This window comes from Giraffa tippelskirchi, chromosome 7 (genome assembly GCF_054371585.1).
Source record: "Giraffa tippelskirchi isolate mGirTip1 chromosome 7, T2T-mGirTip1v1.2.pri, whole genome shotgun sequence".
Taxonomy (NCBI): domain Eukaryota; kingdom Metazoa; phylum Chordata; class Mammalia; order Artiodactyla; family Giraffidae; genus Giraffa; species Giraffa tippelskirchi.
In genome coordinates, this window is record NC_137281.1 from 80,743,617 (window position 1) to 80,767,901 (window position 24,285).

The 24,285-nt window shown below is 38.3% G+C and overlaps 1 protein-coding gene and 1 long non-coding RNA gene across 20 annotated transcripts in view; one reads left to right on the forward strand and one right to left on the reverse strand.

Annotated features, from left to right (window-relative positions):
- Nucleotides 1–24,285, forward strand: part of IQCH (IQ motif containing H) — a 220,420-nt gene that overhangs the window by 53,486 nt on the left and 142,649 nt on the right. For 10 of the 19 annotated variants that reach the window (XR_014060029.1, XM_081511830.1, XM_081511829.1 and 7 more), the window contains exons 1-2: nucleotides 15,844–15,958; nucleotides 23,242–23,370. Coding sequence is in view for 15 of the 19 variants with exons in the window: in XM_081511830.1 (XP_081367956.1) it covers nucleotides 23,253–23,370 (118 nt within the window). In the remaining 4 variants the exon portion in view is untranslated. Of the gene's footprint in view, nucleotides 1–15,837; nucleotides 15,959–23,241; nucleotides 23,371–24,285 lie in introns of those variants that run through there. The other 9 variants (XR_014060030.1, XR_014060031.1, XR_014060032.1 and 6 more) reach the window with 2 other exon arrangements.
- Nucleotides 11,066–24,285, reverse strand: part of LOC145514311 (uncharacterized) — a 178,579-nt gene continuing 165,359 nt past the window's right edge. The window contains exon 8 of the long non-coding RNA XR_014060039.1: nucleotides 11,066–11,201. This is a non-coding gene — a long non-coding RNA (uncharacterized LOC145514311). The remainder of the gene's footprint in view (nucleotides 11,202–24,285) is intronic.

Sequence of the window (24,285 nt, forward strand, 5' to 3'; positions counted from 1 at the left end):
TCACCACAATCTATGCTGTAAACTGGTTAATCACTTCCAGGGTCTGTTTCTATTGATGACAATTTCTCCTGCATGGATAATATTTTCCTCTATTTCTTAGCAAATACAGTAACATTTTATCATTAAGGACATTATAAACGTGTTACACAAACTGTGAATTCTGTCACCATGTGTTAATTCTTACTCAAGTAGGCAATTAATCTTGTGAGACTCAAATTCCAAATGCTGGCCTAAGTGGGTAGAAGCTGAAATCTCTGCTCAGTTTTCTCAGTGCTCAGATTTTCAAATTGCTAACTGTTGCATCTTTGCTGGGATTCTTAGAATCACTTCCATATATGTGTAGCTCAAAGGTCATCTAAGTATTTGCATGTCATTTATTTGCCAATTTTGAATCCCTGCCATGTAACTTTTGCGTTTTGGGGATTCCCCTTCATTTTCGGCCTTTATGATAGCCTTAAAGCCCATCCTTTTACTTCTTTAGCAAGTGAAACTGTGCCCTTCTTCTTAAATTATAGTCACTTTGCATCTTATCGACTGAGAGGTACTTTTGAATCACATACATAAATCTCAAATGTTCAGTTCAATTCAGTTCAGTTGCTCAGTCGTTTCTGACTCTTTGCGACGCCATGGACTGCAGCATGCCAGGCTTCCCTGTCCATCACCAGCTCCTGGAGCTTACTCAAACTCATGTCCATTGAGTCAGTGGTGCCATCCAACCATCTCATCCTCTGTCATCCCCTTCTCCTCCCACCTTCACTCTTTCCCAGCATCAGGGTCTTTTCTAGTAAGTCAGTTCTTCGCAACAGGTGGCCAAAGTATTGGAGTTTCAGCTTCAACATCAGTCCTTCCAATGAATATTCAGGACTGATTCCTTTAGGATGGACTGGTTGGATCTCCTTGCAGTCCAAGGGACTCTCAAGAGTCTTCTCCAACACCACAGTTCAAAAGCATCAATTCTTGGGTGCTCAGCTTTCTTTACAGTCCAACTCTAACATCCATACATGACTACTGGGAAAACCTTAGCTTTGACTAGTCAGACTTTTGTCGGCAAACTAATGTCTCTGCTTTTTAATATGCTGTCTAGGTTGGTCATAACTTTTCTTCCAAGGAGTAAGTGTCTTTTCATTTCATGGCTGCAATCACCATCTGCAGTGATTTTGGAGCCCTCCAAAATAAAGTCTGCCACTGTTTCCACTGTTCCCCATCTATTTCCGATGAAGTGATGGGACCGGATGCCATGATCTTAGTTTTCTGAATGTTGAGCTTTGAGCCAACTTTTTCACTCTCCTCTTTCACTTTCATCAAGAGGCTCTTTAGTTCTTCTTCACTTTCTGCCATAAGGGTGGTGTCATCTGCACATCTGAGGTTATTGATATTTCTCCCGGCAATCTTGATTCCAGTTTGTGCTTCCAGCCCAGTGTTTTTCATGATGTACTCTGCATATAAGTTAAATAAGCAGGGTGACAATATACAGCCTTGACATACTCCTTTCCCTATTTGGAACCAGTCTGTTCTTCCATGTCCAGTTCTAACTGTTGCTTCCTGGCCCGCATACAGGTTTCTCAAGAGGCAGGTCAGGCGGTCTGGTATTCCCATCTCTTTCAGAATTTTCCAGAGTTTGTTGTGGCCCACACAAAGGCTTTGACGTAGTCAATAAAGCAGAACTAGATATTTTTCTGAAACTCTCTTGCTTTTTTGATGATCCAACGATGTTGGCAATTTGATCTCTGGTTCCTCTGCCTTTTCTAAATCCAGCTTGATCTGGAAGTTCATGGTTCACATATTGTTGAAGCTTGGCTTGGAGAATTTTGAGCATTACTTAACTAGCATGTGAGATGAGTGCAATTGTGTGGTAGTCTGAGCATTCTTTGACATTGCCTTTCTTTGGGATTGGAATGAAAACTGACCTCTTCCAGTCCTGTGGCCACTGCTGAGTTTTCCAGATTTGCTGCCATATTGAGAACAGCACTTTCACAGATTCATCTTTCAGGATTTGAAATAGCTCAACTGAAAATCCATCACCTCCACTAGCTTTGTTCACAGTGATGCTTCTTAAGGCCCACTTGACTTCACATTCCAGGATGTCTGGCTCTAGGTGAGTGAACACACCATCATGATTATCTGGGTCGTGAAGACCTTTTTTGTACACTTCTTCTGTGTATTCTTGGCACCTCTTCTTAATATCTTCTGCTTCTGTTAGGTTCATACCATTTCTGTCCTTTATTGTGCCCATCTTTGCATGAAATATTCCCTTGGTATCTCTAATTTTCTTGAAGAGATCTCTTGAGTTTCCCATTCTATTGTTTTCCTCTATTTCTTTGCATTGATTGCTCAGGAAGGCTTTCTTATCTCTCCTTGCTATTCTCTGGAACTGTGCATTCAAATGGGTATATCTTTCCTTTTCTCCTTTGCCTTTCACTTCTCTTCTATTCACAGCTATTTTAAGGCCACCTCAGACAACCAATTTGCCTTTTTGCATTTCTTTTCCTTGGGGATGGTCTTGCTCCCTGTCTCCCATACAATGTCACGAACCTCTGTCCATAGTTATTAGGGCACTCTGTCTATCAGATCTAATCCCTTAAATCTATTTGTCACTTCCATTGTATAATCTTAAGGGATTTGATTTAGGTCATACCTGAATGGTCTAGTGGTTTTCCCTCCTTTCTTCAAGTTAAGTCTGAATTTGGCAATAAGGAGTTCATGATCTGAGCCACAGTCAGCTCCCAGTCTTGTTTTTGCTGATCGTATAGAACTTTTCCATCTTTGACTGCAAATAATATAATCAATCTGATTTCAGTATTGACCATCTGGTGATGTCCATGTGTTGAGTCTTCTCTTGTGTTGTTGGAAGAGGGTGTTTGTTATGACCAGTGTGTTCTCTTGGTAAAACTCTATTACCTTTGCCCTGCTTCATTTTATACCCGAAGGCCAAATTTGCCTGTTACTCCAGGTATTTTTTGACTCCCTACTTTTGAATTCCAGTCCCCTATAATGAAAAGGACATCTTTTTTGGGTATTAGTTCTAGAAGGTCTTGTAGGTCTTCATAGAACCGTTCAACTTCAGCTTCTTCAGCATTACTGGTTGGGGCATAACTTGGATTATTGTGATACTGAATAACCATTCAATAGAATGGTTATAGAAACGAACAGAGACCATTCTGTCATTTTTGAGTCTGCATCCAAGTACTGCATTTCGGACTCTTTTGTTGACTCTGATGGCTACTCCATTTCTTCTAAGGGATTCTTGCCCACAGTAGTAGATGTAATGGTCATCTGAATTAAATTCACCCATTCCAGTCCATTTTAGTTTGCTGATTTCTAAAATGTAGATGTTCACTCTTGCTATCTCTTGTTTGACCACTTCCAATTTGCCTTGATTCATGGACCTAACATTCCAGGTTCCTATGCAATATTTCTCTTTACAAAGCAATATTGTTTACTCTGACCCTAAACAGTGGCTAAAGAAAATACCCTAAGTAGATTGAAAATGATAAAAGAAAGAATTTTGAAATATCTGAAAAGAAAAAAGAACACAGTAAAGCAAAAATATGGGTAAAAACAATAGACTTGTTTTTTCTTCTTGAGTTTTCTAAATTATATTTGATGTTTGAACCAAAAATCATAACACTGGCTGATGTAGCTCTAAATGTATGTGGAGGAAATAAACATGCAACTACCATGAGATCCAGCAATTATGCTCCTGGGAATTTGTCCTTAAGAAAAGACAATGTAGGTTCATATGAAAAGCTGTACACAAAGGTTTATAGCAACTTTATTCACAGTCACCAAAGCTGGAAACAACCCATACATCATTTAATAGGTGAATGGTTTTACAGTTGTGGTACTCATACTGTGGGTTACTAGTCAGGAATAGAAAGGAATAAACTACTGCTATAAGCAACAACCTGGATTAAATCTTCAAAGAGTTATGTTGAGTGAAAAAAACAATTCCAAAAGGTTACATACTGTAAGAGTCCATTTATCTAACATGTTTGAAATGATAAAATTACAGAAATAGAGAACAGATTAGTTGTTGCCAGGGCTTAAAGGAGTGTGGGGTGGGAGGGGCATGCCTGTGGCTATTAGCGGATAACACGAGGAATCCATGAGCTAGAGGAAACGTTCTATATCTTAGCTGTATCAATATTTCAGTTGTCATATTGTACTATAGTTTGGCCATATGCTATTATGGGAAAAATTGAGTTAAGAGTGCAAAGGATCTGCCTGTATTATTACTTACAATTGCATGTGAATCTACAATTATCTCAAAATCAAATGTTTAGTTAAAAACAGGACTTTCCTGGTGGTCCAGTGGTAAAGAATCCATCTGCCAATACAAAGGACACCAGTTTGATCCCTAATCTGAGAAGATTCCACATACTGCAGGGCAACTAAGCCCATGTGCCACAACTATTGAGCCTGTATCCACAACTACTAAAGCCCATGCCTTCCAGAACCTTTGCTCTGCCTCAAGAGAAGCCACCACAATGAGAAGCCAGTGCACCACAACTAAAGAAAGCCCTCACACAGCAAAAAAGACTCAGCACAGCCAAAAACTTTTTAAAAAAATTAATAAATTTAAAATTTTAGTTAAAAACAAAGACACCAGTAAGATAATGAAATGCCAAGCCACAGAGTAGAAGAAATTATTCATAATATCAGTTCAGTTCAGTTCAGTCACTCAGTCATGTCCAACTCTTTGCGACTCTATGGACTGCAGCATGCCAAGCCTCCCTGTCCATCACGCACTCCCAGAGTTTACTCAAACTCATGCCCATTGAGTCGGTGATGCCATCCAACCATCTCATCCTCTGTCATCCCCTTCTCCTTCTGCCTTCAATCTTTCTCAGCATCAGGGTCTTTTTCCAATGAGTCAGCTCTTCTTATCAGGTGGCCAAAGTATTGGAGTTTCAGCTTCAGCCTCAGTCCTTCCAATGAATATTCAGGACTGATTTCCTTTAGGATGGACTGATTGGATCTCCTTGCAGTCCAAGGGACTCTCAAGAGTCTTCTCCAAAACCACAGTTCAAAAGCATCAATTCTTTGGCACTCAGCTTTCTTTATAGTCCAAGTCTAACATCCATACATGACTACTGGAAAAACCATAGTTTTGACTAGACCTTTGTTGGCAAAGTAATGTCTCTGCTTTTTAATAAGTTGTCTAGGTTGGTCATAGCTTTCCTTCTAAGGAGCAAGCGTCTTTCAATTTCATGGCTGCAGTCACCATCAACAGTGATTTTGGAGCCCCCCAAAATAAAGTTTCTCACTTCTAAAGTTTCCATTGTTTCCTCATCTATTTGCTGTGAAGTGATGGGACCGGATGCCATGATCTTAGTTTTCTGAATGTTGAGTTTTAAGCCAACTTTTTCACTCTCCTCTTTCGCTTTCATCAAGAGGCTCTTTAGTTCTTCATTTTCTGCCATAAGGTTGGTGTCATCTGCATATCTGAGGTTATTGATATTTCTCCCGGCAATCTTGATTCCAGTTTGTGCTTCATCCAGCACAGCATTTCGCATGATGTACTCTGCATATAATTTAAATAAGCAGCATGAAAATATATAGCCTTGACATTCTCCTTTCCCAATTTGGAACCAGTCTGTTGTTCCATGTCCAGTTCTAACTGTTGCTTCTTGACCTGCATACAGATTTCTCACGTGGCAGGTCAGGTGGTCTGGTATTCCTATCTCTTTAAGAATTTTCCACAGTTTGTTGTAATCCACACAGTCAAAGGCTTTAGCATAGTCAATAAAGCAGAAGTAGATATTTTTCTGCAACTCTCTTGCTTTTTCGATGATCCAGCAGATGTTGGCAATTTGATCTCTGCTAATAGTTTCCTTATTTCCACATCAACTCCCTTCTAGCTTCTGCCTGTTTTCAATTTACCTGTGTACCTTCAAACAGTTTTTCCTTTTTTAATATTTTATCCAGAATGTATAACTATTATGTTCAGGAGGATTAATCTGTTATAAGCTATCATTACCACGATGGTGACTAACCCATTTTTCAGTCTCGCTATTGTACTATCTTTATCCGAAAGGAAAATATTTGCTATTAATATGGTTATGTTAATTGCTTCTTTCCAATGCCTTAAGTGATTATATCTTAAACTTTTTTGCTCTATTTCTTCAAATGAGATTAAAAGACAGATTTAGATGAATTCTGGATTATGTAACGCCTTCAGGGTACTACACAAATACCTAAAATATATGTTGTAAATGAAATAAGCAAAGTACAAAGAAAAGCTACATGAACTCAGAGAAAGAAGAGATCAGAGGTGATTTCCTAGAGGATATTATCTTTAAGGCAGTAGTTAAAAAGTGACAGACAGTAGCCAGAGCTGAGAGAGAGACAGAGCGAGAGAGAGCGTTCCAGAAGAAATCTCATAAACAATGCAAAAAGTGGGAGGTTTGGAGGCTCAAGTCTTACTGGTTATAGCTATAAATATAATTTTTATTATAACTCAAAATCAATACTATGGTGTGAACATACTGCTATATATAAAAATATGGGTAAATCACCCACCAATTTTAAAAGAAAAAAGTCAGATACAAAAGAATACATACTGTAATAATCCATTTATGTTCAGTTCAAAAACAGAAAATTTATAGGTGGTAATAGAATTAAGAATTGTGGTTACCTTGGGTTATGGAAGCAACTGGGAGGAAGCATGAGTGAAGTCCCTTGGGTGCTTGTAATGTTGTACCTCTTTTTCTGAAGGCTGGTTACCTACAGAGTTCACTTTGTAAAAATTTATCAGTTGATGACTTTATGATTTGTGCCTTTAAAAAAATATCACACTTCAATCAAATGTTTAGCATTTGTGAAACAAAAATGAAACTCAGTTTCTGGTATCAAGAAAAGTTTATCATGTGTATTTCCATATACTAACATGTTAATTCCTCACAATGACCTTATGGAAGTCCAATTATGCTGAATTTTATGTGAAACTGAATTATATAAACTTGAAATACCATGATGTAAAACAATGAATTCTGGCTTTATACACAAAGTTTGAAATGATTCAAATCTCCCCAAATTAAAAAAAATAAAATTTCATTTTCTTACAAAGCTGGATCAATGTGAGCAAATTTAAGATCTATTTAAGCTTAAGGGAGGTACCACTTGAGTAAATAAAAATATCCTGTGTAATTCAGGATAATAGTTTAACAAATAACAGATTAAATGCAACACTAGTTAATGCTTTTTGGTGTCACAGTTTCAGCAGAGCAGTTTGTGGCTGACACAGCAGCTCTACAATGCCAAGTACCACACGCTTTCCATTTCACTGCTCTGTCCTGTTGAACAGGCTGTTTTCCAGCTTGTGATCTAAGACGACTGTGACTCTCCCACCATCTTTCTGTAGTCCAACCAGGAGAATCACTGCAGTTTCTATACTGCCAGCCAGAACTTGTCACGAAGACATGGGAAACTACAAGAGAGCCTGGGAAATGCAGTTTCTGGTTGAGCAGTACACTGAAGGTTCACCAGACCTCTTTGCCATACTTGCCATTCTTTCTCTAGTTGTTTTGAATTATGTGAGTTTACAATTATAAAATGTCTCCAGGAATAAATCCTTTACATAAAATTCAGCTGCTCTGTAGATAAGACTATTCCTATTTTACAGAAGATAAAACTGAGATTCAGAAATTGTAAATGTCTTATGCCTACCCTGTACATTGCTAAGTAAATGGCAAAGCTGGGACTCAAATACAGTTCTCAAACTCAGGATTTTTACTTTTGTGCTACAGAAGCCTCTCCAGAGAGTTTTTCTACTAGTTCCAAGAATACTGGTAATCCTTATGTTCCCAGTGAATTTCAGGTTCTTGATGTCTCACTGGGAAGGAATTCAGTGAGAGACAAAGTGATAGGTAAGAAGTGGACTTATTTAGAGAGAAACACACTCCACAGACAGAGTATGGGCCATCTCAGAAGGTGAGAGAGCCTCAAAGTACGGCATAGTTAGTTTTTATGGGCTAGATAATTTCCTAGGCTAATGAGTAGAAGGATTACTCCCATTATTTCAGGAAAGGGGTGGAGATTTCTAGGAATTTGGCCATGCCCATTTTGGGCCTTTATGGTTAGCTTCACATCCACTGGATCATAGAAAAAGCAAGAGAATTCCAGAAAAACATCTACTTCTGCTTCATTGACTACACTAAAGCCTTTGTGTGGATCACGACAAACTGGAAAATTCTTAAAGATATGGGACTACCAGACCACCTTACCTGCCTTCTGAGAAACCTGTATGCAGGTCAAGAAGCCACAGTTAGAACCAGACATGGAACAATGGACTGGTTCAAAATTGGGAAAGGAGTACATCAAGGCTGTATATTGTCACCCTGCTTATTTAACATATATGCAGAGTACATCATGCAAAATGCCAGGCTGGATGAAGCACAAGCTAGAACCAAGATTGCTGGGAGAAATATCAATAACCCCAGATATGCAGATGATACCACTTAAGAAGAACCAAAGAGCTTCTTGATGAAGGTGAAGGAAGAGTATGAAAAAGCTGGCTTAAAACTCAACATTCTAAAAACGAAGATTGTGGCATTTGACCCCATCACTTCTTGGCAAATAGATGGGGAAACAATGGAAACAGTAACAGACCTTATTTTCTTGGGCTCCAAAATCACTGTGGACAGTGACTGCAGCCATGAACTTAAAAGATGCTTGCTCCTTGGAAGAAAAACTATTACAAATCTATACAGTGTATTAAAAAGCAGAGACATCATTTTGCTGACAAAGGTCCATATAGTCAAAGCTATGGTTTTCCCAGTAGTCATGTATGGATATGAGAGTTGGACCATAAATAAGGCTGAGCGCCAAAGAATTGATGCCGTCCAAGTAGTGCTGGAGAAGACTCCTGAGAGTCCCTTAGTCAGCAAGGAGATCAAACGAGTCCATCCTAAAGGAAATCAACCCTGAATATTCATTGGAAGGACTGATGCTGAAACACTGATACTTCGGCCACTGAAAAGATGACTCATTGGAAAAGACCCTGATGCTGGGAAATATTGAAGGGAGGAGGAGAAGTGTATTACAGAGGATGAGATGGTTGGATGGCATCACCGATTCAGTGCACATGTGTTTGAGCAAACTCTTGGAGACAGTAAAGGACAGGGAAGCCTGGTGTGCTACAGTCCATGGGGTCTTGAAGAGTAAGACACGACTGAACAATTGAATAACAACAATGGTTACCCTCAGAACTGTCATGGTGCTGGTGGGTATGTTCTTTAGCATGCTAATGTCTTACAACAAGTGTATAAAGAAGCTCAAGGTCCACTGGAAGTCAAATCTTCTGCCATCTTGGACCTACTTGGTTCTAACCATTTCTTGTCATGTCCTATATCTATGTCATTCTTTTAAATGTTATGCCTTGCCCTCTCCCCTCCTGTTTCACTTAGTCTGAGAGAAGGTGAGACTCCTGCTATTTCTAAATTAAATGGCCCTTGGAAAGGAGTGAGATAGGGCATAGTGGTAGGACTTTACTATGCACTGACAACCTGAGATGTGTTTGCTTAAAGGTTCAAGAACTCAGGAATCAAGAAAATATAGCATGAAGCCCTGGGGCATGCATTTTAGTTGTGCCTCTGAACTACAAGTCAGATTATACATGTGTTCCAAGTATTTTCCCTTTCTGATTTTTAGTTTCCCTATCCATCAGATGAGGACAAGGGTTGGGCCAGGGTTGCTGAACATGATCGTGAAAGTTCTACATAATTTCTTAAATTCACTAAGCAGGAGATTCTGGAGCAGAGTAGAGAGTGTCCCATAGTTCCTTGCCTCACCCCGTCTCAGCCCTTAGAAATACTACTGGTATTTTGAGAATCCTCAAAATACTGAGATCCTCAGAAATACTACAAAATCTGGAGAGAAGACAATCAAGCAGGCATTCTTATCTTTTTTCTTTTCTGACAAGGGAACTTGGAGGCAACAAGTGAAATTGGGAAGTAAACAATGTGTCTGATTCTTCCTGAAAGAGGTGACATTGTCAGGATTCCACCAAAATGTTCCAATGCCCTGAGGGTTGGGGGTTGGGAGGGATGCTTTCATTCTCAGTTGGGTAGAGCGAACTCTGATATAGGGCTTCCCAGGTGGCACTAGAGTTAAAGAACCCACCTGCCAATGCAGGAGATGTAAGAGACATGGGTTTGATTCCTGGGCTGGGAAGATCCCCTAGAGAAGGGCAAGACAACCCACACCAGTATTCTTGCGTGGAGGATCCCATGGACAGAGGAGCCTGGCAGGCTACAGTCCATCATGTCATAAGAGTTGGACACGACTGAGCATGAAGCACGCAGCTCTGATATAGGATGTTCATCTAAGTCTCAGGAAAGGGAAAAGTGTCTGTGTATTTTAACAATAACTGCACATGTCCTGAAACAGAGACTTCCCACACTAAGCCTTCAGGTAACAGAAAAGTGGAAAAAACCCAGAATACCCAGTTAGCACATGTTGCTGGGAGAGAAAACACACTAGCGCCAGAAAATGGGGGAGGAGATACTATATCAGAGCAAGTAGAATGTCTGCACACAGCTGCGCAAATATGTGCAAGGCGAAAAGAAATGATATGGTCACTACTGATCTATTATATATATGTCAGTATTTCGGCCACAGCTAACAAAAGGAAAGAAGGTGGGGAGGGAGGGAGAATCATGGGCTTCAAAAGACAAAGCCTAATCCAAGAAAAACATAACTCAAGGAATTTTGTGAGGAAGAATTTTCTCACAATTTCTTCACATTATAGCACAGCTGATAGGGACATAAATAAAACTAGAGCTCAACCATGTGATGATAAATAGCAGAATGAGATTAAAAAAAGAGGTTGCAGACATAAGGAAATAAATTGAATACCAAAATACTTTATGGAACTAATAAATACACTGTAAATAGAAAGAACAGAACAGACACTGCTGAATACTGAAATATTGACAGGGAGAAAAAACTGTAAGCACAGTAAATGCATTCTCATCTGATAAAGGAAATTAATTTGAAGTTAATAGATATGCATATTAGTTTATTACCAGCTAAGCTGCTGTAACAAAGAAATCCAAAGATATAATGCCTTAAATAAATTAGTTTCTTTTTCACTCACAAAACAATCCACAGATGAGAAATCTAAGGCTGGCAGGATCTCCTCCAGGAGGTCATCCAAGATATGGTTTCTTCTGTCCTGATGCTCCATCACCTCCTCATTCCTGTGGTTATAGGAAATTCTCATTTCAATGGTTGAAGCTGGCTCCTTTTCATACCTATGTTTCAGTTAGGAAGGATAAAAATAGTCCAGGGAAAGCACTCTAAGGGGATGCCCTAGAGGTTATACATATCACTTCTGCCACAGTTTTACTGGCGACATGTCCACATTTAGCCACAGAGGACACAGGGAAAATGTGGTCTTTAACCGGGTAGCCATGTGCTCAGCTAAAACTCAACGTTCTATTCTAAAAGGAGCCTGGAGAGAACAAATAGTTAGGAACCACAATATGAAAGATAAAGATGAGCCAACATTTAAGGACACGTGATATCCCTCACAAAGAGAACCCAGCAAATGAAAGAGAAGATGTACCTAATGCTGTAAGGTAAGAACATGTTCCAGAAGTGAAAAAACTGAATCTGCAATCTGAAGGAAAACATTGAATCCCAAGAAATTCTGATTCAGAATGTTTAATATAGAGGTATTTCCTAGTTAAACACCTAAACTTGAAAGAGGAAGAATGCTTCAGACATCTAGGCAGAAGGAAAAATCACCTACAAAGGGTAAAAAACAAATGAGGCTGGTATCAGATTTCATTATATTCATCGTGGAAGACAACAGTGCAGAGTTCTGAGAGAAGAGAGGATGGCCCCAGGTGTAATTTAAGTGTAAAGGCTCAGGGAAGTAAAATATCCATGAACACTTGGAAAGAACTGCTTGATAACCAAAGCTAGGCAATCTAAAAATCCACAAAATAAAGAACTCAAACATAGTAAGCCATACCAGAAGAACTGTTGATGATCACTGGATCCATTCACATGTAGAACTGATACTAAACAATCATAGCAATGGTGGTTTCAGAACAGAATGTGACTATTATAAATCTGGACAATGTAAAAATAATACAATACAAAATTGGGAGGTGAGGGAGAGGAGATGGAAGCAGGAAGAAACTTCTCATGTTCTCATCTTCGGAAGCTAGGATATATTATCCAAAATAAAAACGTGGTAAAATATATATATATATATATATATAAATATGTAAAAACATAACCTAAATATTTTTTCATAATCACCTTTATTTAACAATGTAGCAGGAGTCCACAAATCACTGCCTGAGGGCAGACTGCCTGCTTTTGTAAACAAAATTTCAGTGGAACACAGCTTCACCCCTTTGTTTCCATTTTGCTTATGCTACTTTCCAGCTATAAAAATAGACCCCGGACAGCCTAAAATATTTACTCTTTGGCCCTTTAAGCAGAACTTTGCCAACCCATGCAGAGGAATCTTTTTTAACTCACAGGAATCTTGTGGTAAAGAAATATTTGTTTGAGGCGTAATAATTGGTTGGGTTTAATTCAGCCTTTTCCCTTCCTATTACATTCATGTTAAAGTAAGTTTAATAATGTAATATAAATCCTATTTTTATAAAACAATAAGTAAATCATCCCAAAGATATGAGGGATAATGAATCACCTAGTGATATTTGATATGGTTTCTTCAATTTTCACCTCTGTTTTATTTGGGATCTTTTTAATGAGCATATATCATTGTTACCAGAATAATAAAATAGAATAATTTTTCTATTTGAAATCACTGGAAGCAAATATACCAAGATACTAACAATGATTAATTCTGGCTGACAGGAATATGATTGCTGTTTTCTTCTTTAAGATTTACTATATTTTTTAAATATTGAAAAAATTTTAAGCTATTATGGAAGATTTCCACATAAAGTGATAGAGTTCTGAATTATAGTTTTGGAAATGGTAATGAGAAGTACCAGATATGAGAGACATTGTTCTATTTATAGTATGATTCTTTTATTAGCAGTATACAAACCACAAAGTACAGTTCAGTATAAGCATCAAATATGACATAAAAGAGAAGCCAGAATCAGATGATATTCAACTTCTGTTAGGCAATCAGCACATTCACATGGTTTCTTTAATTTGCATTTATCCACCTTTCCCATCTCATCCCCACCTTATCCTCCTGATACACACAATATCCTTGAGTCACATAGAGCCCTTCACCTTCAGTGAAATTTTCATGCATTTTTGTGCCTTTTTGCTTTGTTGCCACCATTCTTTCTACCTATAATTGCATCCTGTTCTCCACGTGATATAATTCAATGCTTCTTTTAAGACGCAATTTAAATATCACTTACTGCAGTACATCTCAACCTTGGCTGCACATCAGAATCACCTGGGGAGCTTTATAAAAATACCGAGGCCCAGGCTCCAGCACAGCTCTTCTGGTTTAACTGCCCAGGGTTGGGGCCCAGGCAGCAGTATTTTTAAAAAGCTCCCTGAGTAATGCCAATATACAGCCAGTGTTGAGAATCATTGCAAAGCCTTCTGCGATTCCAGCAGGCAGAGTTAATTACTCCCTCTTCTGCGCTCTCATAGCTCTTAGATTTTCCATTGCTCATGAAATTTAATGCTTGTTGTATTAAAGTTAGTGTTATATAGTAAGTGCTCAGTAAACGTTGAGGTTGTTACTGCCCTTCTCCTTCCAAGCGGGCACATGCAGAAGTGGTTATCCTTACCATGGGAACCCAGAAGCAGAGGGGGCTGATGTTTCCTATCCAGAGAGCCTGTCTGAAGGATTTACTTCTGTAAAGTCACTAGGATGTCACCCCTCTCTGCCCCCTACACACACACACACACACACACACACACACACACACACACACACAGCCCTCACTGCCTTTTCAGCACAGCCCTAGCCCTTGGGTCCAGCTTTTACATTGTTAAGATTGATGCAACGTAAAGAATGAAAGAAACCAGCGTTATGAAAGTGCTGACAGCCTGACAGAATCTGACCGTCATCTGCCTTCCCACATCTCCTTCGTGCCACACTTTACCTTGTGTTTACTGTTAGATCCTGCTACTTTAGCTTTCAAGAGCACATTGTCAGGCATACTTTGTCAAAGGCTTTCAGAAAATCCAGATAAACGATGCTGTGAGTCCCGATACTGCCAAAGCTATATTTTACACCTTCACAGTGTTTGACAATTTTATTTAAGTGGAATCTTTCTTTCTTCGATTTACCTTTGCCTCCATGACCCTGAGATCAATCCGATAACTGGAGACCCTTCTGTTTTTGATACTGAGCATCCTCATCTATGTCTGCGCCGTGTCTGGTTCACAGTACGTTGTATGATTATCTCAGCTTCCCTGGTTAGGAGGAGCTCCCGGAAGTTACTCCTATCTGGAAGTGAAGTGGAGGGAGGAGAGCTGAGGATGAGGAAAAGAGACCAAGGAGCACCAGCAATACTTAAGTTCCATAATCGCACAATGCGCATGCGCACTCTCATCAGCGCCACTCGGAGCTCTACCCTTGCTTCTTCCCGCTTGCTTGGAAGGAAACTGCATTAACAGTCTGCTCTTTCCTGTTAAAAATCATATTTGTTGTCATTTTAAACCGTCCTCTCCAAACATCGCCAAAGGGTTTGGTGTCCATAAGATGGTGTTGCTTATACTAACAGTTTCCCTTAAGTACCACATCGTGGCAGTGGAGTTCTAAAATAACTTTGTTCACAGACATTTCTCAGCCAGTAAATATTATTTTTCAAAGTGATTTTCTCCCTGGAGTCTTGATGAAACTTTCCCTTTCTTTTTCCTTAAGGTCACCATGACCTTGATGAACTAGCAGATGTGCTACCGTTGAATCCAATGACAAATTTCACTAATGCAGAATCAGATCAATCTTCAAATTGAATAATCTTTGCATGTCTATTACTCTACCATGACTTGAGACAAATCTAACCTTTCTGACTTGGTTCTTTATTAAAATCAGTAGTTAAATAGCAACCCATTACCTAGTTCCCTTGGAAGTTATGCAAATTAATTAATGTTTGGAAAATGACTGGGAAATTTTAAAATCATCTATAAATACCAAGCAGTTGCATCTTCCCTGATTAGAGGGCCCAGGTAATTCATAATCTCCTATAATAAAGGTAAAAAATACTGTGCTTGGGCTATATAATTACATGTGATTTATTTGCAATACATATAATCTTTGAAATCTAGAAAGCATTTAATAGAAACAATTCATATTTCGTGACTATAATAAAAGCACTTAATGACTTTAGGAAAAGTAATCATCTACTCTAAGTGATCTATACATCACATCTTTAACTATTTCTAAGATCTGCTAGAGTCTGCTCCGAGTTTATCCTTAACCTGTTAATGTTGACTGATATATTTATTTTTACATTTTCCCAGTTTTTATTTATCCTCAAAACTCTAATATGTATTCCACAGAAAACTTGCCTGTACAAAACTTTGCTGTATTCAAAACCTCCCCTGTCAAGATTTAGCACTTTTATATTGTAGTCATTAAAATTGAACAAAATCTTAATAGTCCTTTATTAACTACTATACTGACTTTGCATAGTGGAAATCACAACATGTTAATTGGATTTAATTAACTATTTTAAATTACACAAACTCTTGACAGTAGACAATAGCACAGGGTACCCATGAGCAATAAAATTGGAGCTGATATTTCTACTTTATTAAAACTTAATGAAACTATTCATATTCATAATCTTATTTATTGTTCACAAGAAGAAAACTGTGTTCATTTTGAAGGCAAAAATGTCTGCTGAAAACAAATTTTTGATCATTTAGGTGAAGGCTCAGAAGTTAATAAAAGGTTCCACTATATCCAGCCTCACGGTTCTCCCAGCTTCTCATCGCACGAATCCCTATTTCACCCCAGTGCCAGTCTTACAAGCAGATGCTAACAAAGGTTAGTGATTCAAATAAGCATTTTATATGTTTAGGAACATAAGGGAAAGAGCTTTGAGGTGGGATTGGGGGCCTGAGTTTGAATTCAGACTCAGACACTAATTCTCCAAGGTGACTTCAGACAAGTCAAGTCCTCACTGTGGCCTGAGTTTCCTTCTCTGTAAATTAGGTTGGACTAGATGACCACCAGAGTCCCTTTCCACTTCTAAGATCCATTATTCTATAGATTTTTCTATTGATTTAGATTTTGGTATATTTACATGTTAAAATTATTATTGTATTTAAGTGATATTATAATGTTTCCAGATTCTGAGCAGATAGTTTCTGATCCTTTTCTGATAATACTTAAAATTTTATTTCAATATACTAGTATATAAAAATATGAAGCCAGAAATGAATGTAATTATTAAGGGAACTATGCAGGTCTTAGTCTAAATACTTAGACTTATACCAGTCTAAATACTTAGTCTAATACTGGTTTGTGAAACCAGTAGATTTCTCACTTTTTTAAGCAAAAGGTCACATCATCTTTATCTCAATATCCCCAGTGCTTAGAACCACATCTAGCATTTTGTAGATACTAAATAGTTGATTGAATGAATAAGCAAATGAAAGAGTAAGTGAATGACTAAAGACTGAGTGTCATAAATATAACCCTCTTTACTTCTCCCTGCTACATAATTGGCTGACGTGTTAAAGAATGCTTAAGTGGATCCTGTTTTGTATCTCAAATATGAGCAAGTGAGATGTCTGGAGTGTTTTAGATCTAAAGTTGGTTCCTCAGGGTTCCTCTGGCACCTGAAGATTTATAGGTTCTCCGTTTTACAGCTGCTGTATCCTGTCTGCTGACCCACTAGTGGTGGTACAGAAAAACTCAAGAGGGGCTGCATCATTATAAGTCTCTTAGTTTATTAAACCTCCCACAACTAAAACAATTACTTTCTTAGTTACGAACCCTAGTTGTTTAGAAATCTTTGTGACACATGGTTTTAGTTAGTTGACATTATATTTACTCCCTGGGAAAACTCCAGCAGAGTTTTTATTTCTTGCTTTAGAAAAACTTATATTCTTCCTGGGGTCAAGTTAAGATGAATGAATGGATCAACCAATCTATTTATCCTTGCTTTAGCAATAGATAGAGTAAAAAATTGCTGCAAAACAAAGGTAAATCTAGAACCATAGCAACTTGTTCCAGAAAAGCATCACATTTTCATCCCTCAATTATCTGCCAGAGAACACATGGCCTACCATAATATTTGTAGTTAATCAACCAATTAATCAACACATTTATTGACTACTTGCCATATGTCTGGTACTGTGCAAGGTAATATGAATGCCAGGAAAGCATAAGCCACACAAATGCTGATACGGTGCCTACATGTTTACCTATCCAGATGCTCTGAACTGTCGTTTGAGTCACCCCAGATCTATACAAGTCCAGCATGTGGTGAAAGATGACCAATTTCCAGAAGAGAGAATAGTTTTGGAAAATACGAGACAAACTTCTCTACTTTTTCTGGAATTATCTCGCTAAATCCAAAGAATAATGTCTCCACCCCTATCCCCACCCCCTAATAAATGATTAAGAATGTAAATCTTCTAATAAGAAACCAAATTTTCAATTCAGGCTCTGTGAAACCTCAGGCAAGTTGTGCTCCAGTTTTAGAATAAACTCTCTAAATGAGGCATGCTATATCTGGCCTCACCTCCATTCTCATCTCACTCAGCTTTCTCTGTGCTCCAGCCACATGGGACTTCTCTCTTTTCCTTAGCAGGCCAAGTACTTTTTCACATCAGGCCTTCACAAGTCCTTTTACCTCTGCCTGTAAGTCATTTCCTCAAGCATCTGTCTTTTTCCTCTATAGATGATCATAATTTGTAATTATATATTTATTTGTGAATTCATTTTGTCTTCTCCATCACTAAAGGCTCCATGAGGTCTGTCTGGTTCACCATTGAATCCCCAGTCCCCAGAATAGTTCCTGACATATAAAAGGAACTTAAATATTGATTGAATGAATGAATGAGTTTTTAATGAATGAATGAATAGATGAATTCTAATTCCTAATCTAGTCAACAGGAACATGAAAGTGCTATGAAAATTTAATGAGACAATAGTGATAAGGGATAATTTTCAAAAACAGGTAAAATCCCGACTCTCTTACAAATGAACACAAGTCAAAGATTTTAGTTGTTTAACTCATCGGTTTGAAAGAGAATTTGTAAGATGTCACAACTGGTCTAAAGGAGAATCCAAAGAACATATCTTTGTAGATAAGGAATATTGAAATAAATTTGTAAACAGAAGGAAAATTGGCATTTCCATGGGGAGAAGGAATGAAACTTCACCAATTTTTTCATGTCTATAGATATGAATTATTTGCATTGTTATCAGTGTTTTTTTTTTTCCCAGAAGTTAACTTTAATCTCTGCAGAGTTGTATAGTAGTCAAAGACTAGATTCAGATAATTCCTGGAGGCATCCCATTGAAAAGTATCCAGTAATCTCTTTTGCTCATTCTAAAACATAAAAAAAATTTCCTACAATTGTCCCCCAATTTGATGCAAAATGATCTTAAAAAAATTATTCACAAAATAAGTCGTTTCATTAGGTTTGGCCTGATTATTTACATAGGTGCAGCAAGAATGTTAATCATCACATAGGCCATCTTAAATTTTCTCTGTTGGAAGGAATCTCAGATTGAACTTTTAAAATCTTCTATTACTTGCTATCCTGAGGCTAGAAAATTTGTCCACCAGATTTCAACTGTAGGACCTATAAATTTGGGTACATTCCTCTCCTCTAGAGATGCTCCCAATATCCTAAAGTTATTGGGCCTGCTGGGAAGTGACATTACTTTGCAACTGTAAGGATGGAAATCCTGTAAGCCAGGCCAGTTTTTCTGGGAGGGCTTTGTAGGCTTTTGGTTCCATAAAATCAAGCTTAGTCCTTTAAATGTAATTTATTCAGTTCAGTTCAGTTCAGTCGCTCAGTCATGTTGGACTCTTTGTGACCCCATGAATTGCAGCACGCCAGGCCTCTCTGTCCATCACCAACTCCCGGAGTCTACCCAAACCCATGTCCATCGAGTTGGCGATGCCATCCAACCATCTCATCCTCTGTCGTCCCCTTCTCCTCCTGCCCCCAATCCTACCCAGCATTAGGGTCTTTTCCAATGAGTCAACTCTTCGCATGAGGTGGCCAAAGTATTGGAGTTTCAGCTTCAACATCAGTCCTTCCAATGAACACCCAGGATTGATCTCTTTTAGGATGGATTGATTGGATCTCCTTGCAGTCCAAGGGACTCTCAAGAGTCTTCTCCAACACCACAGTCCAAAAGCATCAATTCTGCGGCGCTCAGCTTTCTTCACCGTCCAACTCTCACATTTATTATACCTGATTAATATCATCATTGTTAAATATGAAATTCCAGGCAAGTTCTTGGTTGCATAAGCAATTTTCCAATTCTATCTTAGTAAAAGAAGAAAAGATTCTTATTGCATCTATGCAAATAACCCATATTGCCATGAAAAGTAAGGAGGCTCAACGAGCTTCTGAATTTGGGAGGTGAGAGGGAGCTCATCTAAAGTAGTAGAAGTTCAATTTCCTTATTTTCTGGGCATTTTAGGAATATTCAGTTCCTGTGAGTGCTCATTTCTCTATGTAAGTCAATCAGAACAGAGTTCCTTTGAGATTTTACCATCTAAGTTATTAATACCACCTGGAGACAATAAACATTCTACATTCATAATGAGAAATAAAGACCTTTCTGAATTACAGATACATAGACATTCATAGAGTTTATAGCTTCCATTCTAGTTTCAGCCACAGATGAAAAATAAACACAGAAGCTTAATGGTACAGATATCAAAGAGTTATTCTCCTTCTTTGTGGGTATGAAATACCTAGTTGAATTCAGCTCAAAATACACATAGACAAATGGAAGACTACGAAGTATATTCTCCATTGTCTCTCATTCAGTGAGGAATAAATCTCTGTAAGATCCATGTACAGAGATCATCAAATTCCCAGTCATTGTAGCCACCAACAAGGACTAACTGGTCAGCCACAAATGAACCAAGACACAAAATTAATAGGGAGTAATATCAAAATTAGAAAAACAAGGAACTTCCCTGGTGGTCCAGGGGCTAAGCCTCCACACTCTCAATGCAGGGGGTCCGCGTTGAATCCCTGGCCATGGAACTAGGTCCCACATGCCGCAAGAATTCAGATGCTGCAACTAAAAGATCCTAAGTTCCACAACTAAGACCCAGAACAACCAAATAAATAATAAAATAAAAATTAGAAAAATCAGAAAAACAAGGGCCAGCAAAGTTTTGTTGCCCCTCTGAATTAACTTATGGGTGCCAAGAAAATAAGTGCCTGGCTTGACTCCCTGTAAGATGTATGTACCATTTCTGGCAATTTCAGGTGAATCTTTTGGTCATCTTGGTGGGAGCTCCAAAATCGTTAAAAGGATATATATACTCTTAAAGTGAAACCATGACTCTTATACAAATATGAAATGAACACATCAAAGATTCTGTTTAACTGATTAATTAAAAAGGAGGGAACCAATAAAATGTAACAACTGATTCAAAGAAGAATTCAAACAGCAGACAAATTTATCAATCAAACATTTAAAAATAAATTTGCAAATGCAGGTAAAACTGAATTTTGGGGGTGGAAGAAGTACATTCCCTCTATGTGACAAAATTTATTTGCATATATATAAACAAGAATTATTTGCATTGCTTTCAGTTTTCTATCAACTAACCTTAATCACTACAGAATTGTAAAATAGACTAATCAAAAACAAAGGTGATTATAGGGTCAGATAATCAAAGTCTCCAGTATTGTGATGAAAAGATAACCAGTAATCTCTTTTGCTTATTCCAAAGTCTCAACTTTTTCCTTTCAATGGTAAATGCATGTGTGTGTTTGTCTAAAATTAAGTGAATCGCTTTAACCAGTACTAAAGCAAAGGTTAAAATCATGCTCATATTCTTCGGGATTCTCAGAGAATGAAGCTCACTCTAGTGACGAAAATACACTGAATTAGAAGGAACTCTGTTTTTCACATCTACAAAATAGGCGTAGTTCTTGGACATGGGGTATGATATTTATAGGTGGAAAATATTTGTGAGGACAAAGAACTAGTTTTTCTATTTTAAAGTAGTTGAATTTTGGTGTTATTATAATAGAAACCCAAAATACTAATGTTGAAAAGGGCTTGAAGAGTTGTACTTGGGATCAGTAAATCTTAAGTTTTAATAGTGAAAAAGATTAATCTGGAGTGCTTATTTAAAATGTAGATTATTGGGCCCCAATTCTAGTGGTTCTCAAACTTCAATGCACATAAGTATCTCCTGGAGCCTTCAATAATGCAGATCACCGGGGCTTTGCCTCAGAAATTGGGACAGGGCCCAGGAATATCCACTTTTAATAAAAACTTCTCACTGCAAATAATCCTGTGGTAAGTAAACTTACCAGATGGCTCAGTGGTAAAGGATCTGCCAGCCAATGCAGGCAATGCGGGTTCCATCCCTGGGTCGGGAAGATCTCCTGGAGGACAAAATGGCAACCCACTCCATTATTCTTACCTGGAAAATTCCATGGACAGAGGAGCCTGGTGGGTTACAGTCCGTGGGGTCACAAAGAATTGGACACAACTGAGTGAGCATGGGCACTCGCACGCACACACACACACACACACACACACACAAATAAACTGAAGACTTCTCTTGGAATCATTGTTTTAGAATCACTGTTCTTAGTGAACTCTTCAGCTCTCCCGTCATTCTGAATTCCTTTAACACTAGACTTTAATATACTGAATGTTATATAATATAGTCCTTAGAGGTGATAAGGCAAATGAAAACAGTATATATCCCTCTTAGGATGTGTGCCAACTTCTTCAGCCTAGTCCAGCACAGAACACAGTTTTTTTACTTAGACTTCAATGAGACCTAGAGTTCTTTATTTTTCTTCCTATTACCTGACAGCAACAAGAAGCTGAAGCCCTATCACACATCTATGTCAAGTACTCCTTGACTTTCTGGCTTCAATATGATGCATGTGTACAAAGTCTCTTCAGTAGTGTTCAACTCTTTGCAGCCTGGACTATAGCCTTCCAGGCTCCTCTGTCCATGGGATTCTCCAGGCAAGGATACTGGAGTGGGTTGCCATGCCCTCCTCCAGGGGATCTTCCCGACTCAGGGATCGAACCTGCATCTCTTTGGTTCCTTGCATTGGGACCACTTTACCACTAGCGCCACCTATGATGCTGCTGCTGCTGCTGCTGCTAAGTCGCTTCAGTCATGTCTGACTCTGTGCGACCCCATAGACGGCAGCCCACCAGGCTCCGCAGTCCCCGGGATTCTCCAGGCAAGAATACTGGAGTGGGATGCCATTTCTTTCTCCAGTGCATGAAAGGGAAAAGTGAAAGTGAAGTCGCTCAGTTGTGTCCGACTCTTAGCGACCCCATGGACTGTAGCCAACCAGTCTCCTCCGTCCATGGGATTTTCCAGGCAAGAGTACTGGAGGGGGGTGCCATTGCCGCCACCTATGATAGATGCCCCTTAATGTGAGTTTTGCCCCTGACAGCAGGCTTTGCTCAGTTATTCATTTACTCATTGAAGTTTTTAAAAACGATGTCTCCTGTCCTTGAAAAACCTTGGCACTGGTCATATTGACACAGTATGAGATCTAGGAATTGTAAATTAGTTGCAGTAATACTAACCATGTTGCCCAGTTACACTAAAACAATCTGTTTGGGCATTCACATCTTCTGGTAATATGAGAAATGTCTAAAAGGAACTCTTTTTTAAAAAATAAAATGTAACTCATTATAACAACAGAAATACGATTTCAAACACACAGATTTTCTTTCTTTCAGAACCAAAGATCGCCTTAGTTATGGACTGTGTACCTGATTTCTCTGAATTTTAAAAAGAATACCAATATTAGTAATAATTAAAAATTTCATGATGTATAAAGAAGTTTTTGTTTGCATTGGAAGTATATTTCTATCTTGAAATTACCATAGTACAAGTTTATTTCATAATACCACTATTAGAAATGCCATCTTTTTTCCTTCAGTTGTTAGAAGAATAGATAGGACACATACTGTGGTTATTTTTTCATGCAAAGGGTTAAGGCACTAAATGTACTTTCACAAATAAACTAATGAATAGAGAAAATTACATTTGTGAAATTTATAGAGTTCAGACTTTGTGGAAGTGCTTGAAGTTAAACTCATCTTCTTCTAACCTTTCTTTTTAGGGATTTTAAATATGATAGAACGAGGATTGATTCCACCAACAGCAAGAATTACCTTTCAGAATCCACCTATTATACCCAGAGCGGCTCCTCTGCATCGGTTTGATGAAGGACGTAAGATTTTGGCTACCGGTAAGACAGTCTTCTTAGTTGGGGATATACAGAAATTACCAAAATCTACTCTTCTAGTATCCAACTTTTATATTCAGTAATAGGACAGACTTAAACTTGTAATGGTTCTGAGTTTCATTTTACTGAATAAAGCAACTTTAGTCTTTTTGTGAAATACCTACTTAGGGCCTGTGTTTTCTATGTGTGAGAAAGTTGGTATTTTCAAGGGATTTGCAGCTTGGTTGGGAAAATAAGCCAGATATAATAAAAAATAAATAACAATACAAAGCATTACAAACTAAAAACCAAATGGATGTTAAAATTCAGTACTATGAGTATTCAGAATGATTGCTGAGAGGTGACATAATAGAAGACTTCAAAGAGGAGGCTGGCTAAAATAGGAGAAAAGCACCAACCTAAGTGGTGCTATCTACTAAGTGGTTGCAGAGCCTCAGGCAAGCCATTTACTTTCTCAGGGCCTCAGCTTTGCCAGATATAAAATGAGGGGTTTTGGCTAATAAATTCATCTACTCAACAAGTATTTGCTGAATGCTTGCTTTATCCAAGGTAGTTGGGGATCTGACAGAGAAAATAAGTCAATCATATGTACTCTTGTGGTGCTTACATTCTAGTAGAAGAAATAGGTAATAATCAGGTAAGTAAATGAGAATTTAAGCTAAGGACAAGTGCTAGAAATAAAATAACATGGACCGAGAATGATAAAAGGAAGTGATTATTTTGCTTGGGAGGGAAGGGTCAGGGAATGTATCTTGGAAGATGTTGAGATCCAAATGATGAGAAGGAGCCAGTCATGTAAAGATCTAGGGAAGAGTATTTCAGATGTAGGACAGCATTGGCATAATGGCCCAGGGGATTAAGGAGGGAGTAAGCAAAAATGCTAGTGGAGCTGGAGGGCCAAGAGAAGGAAGAGAGAAG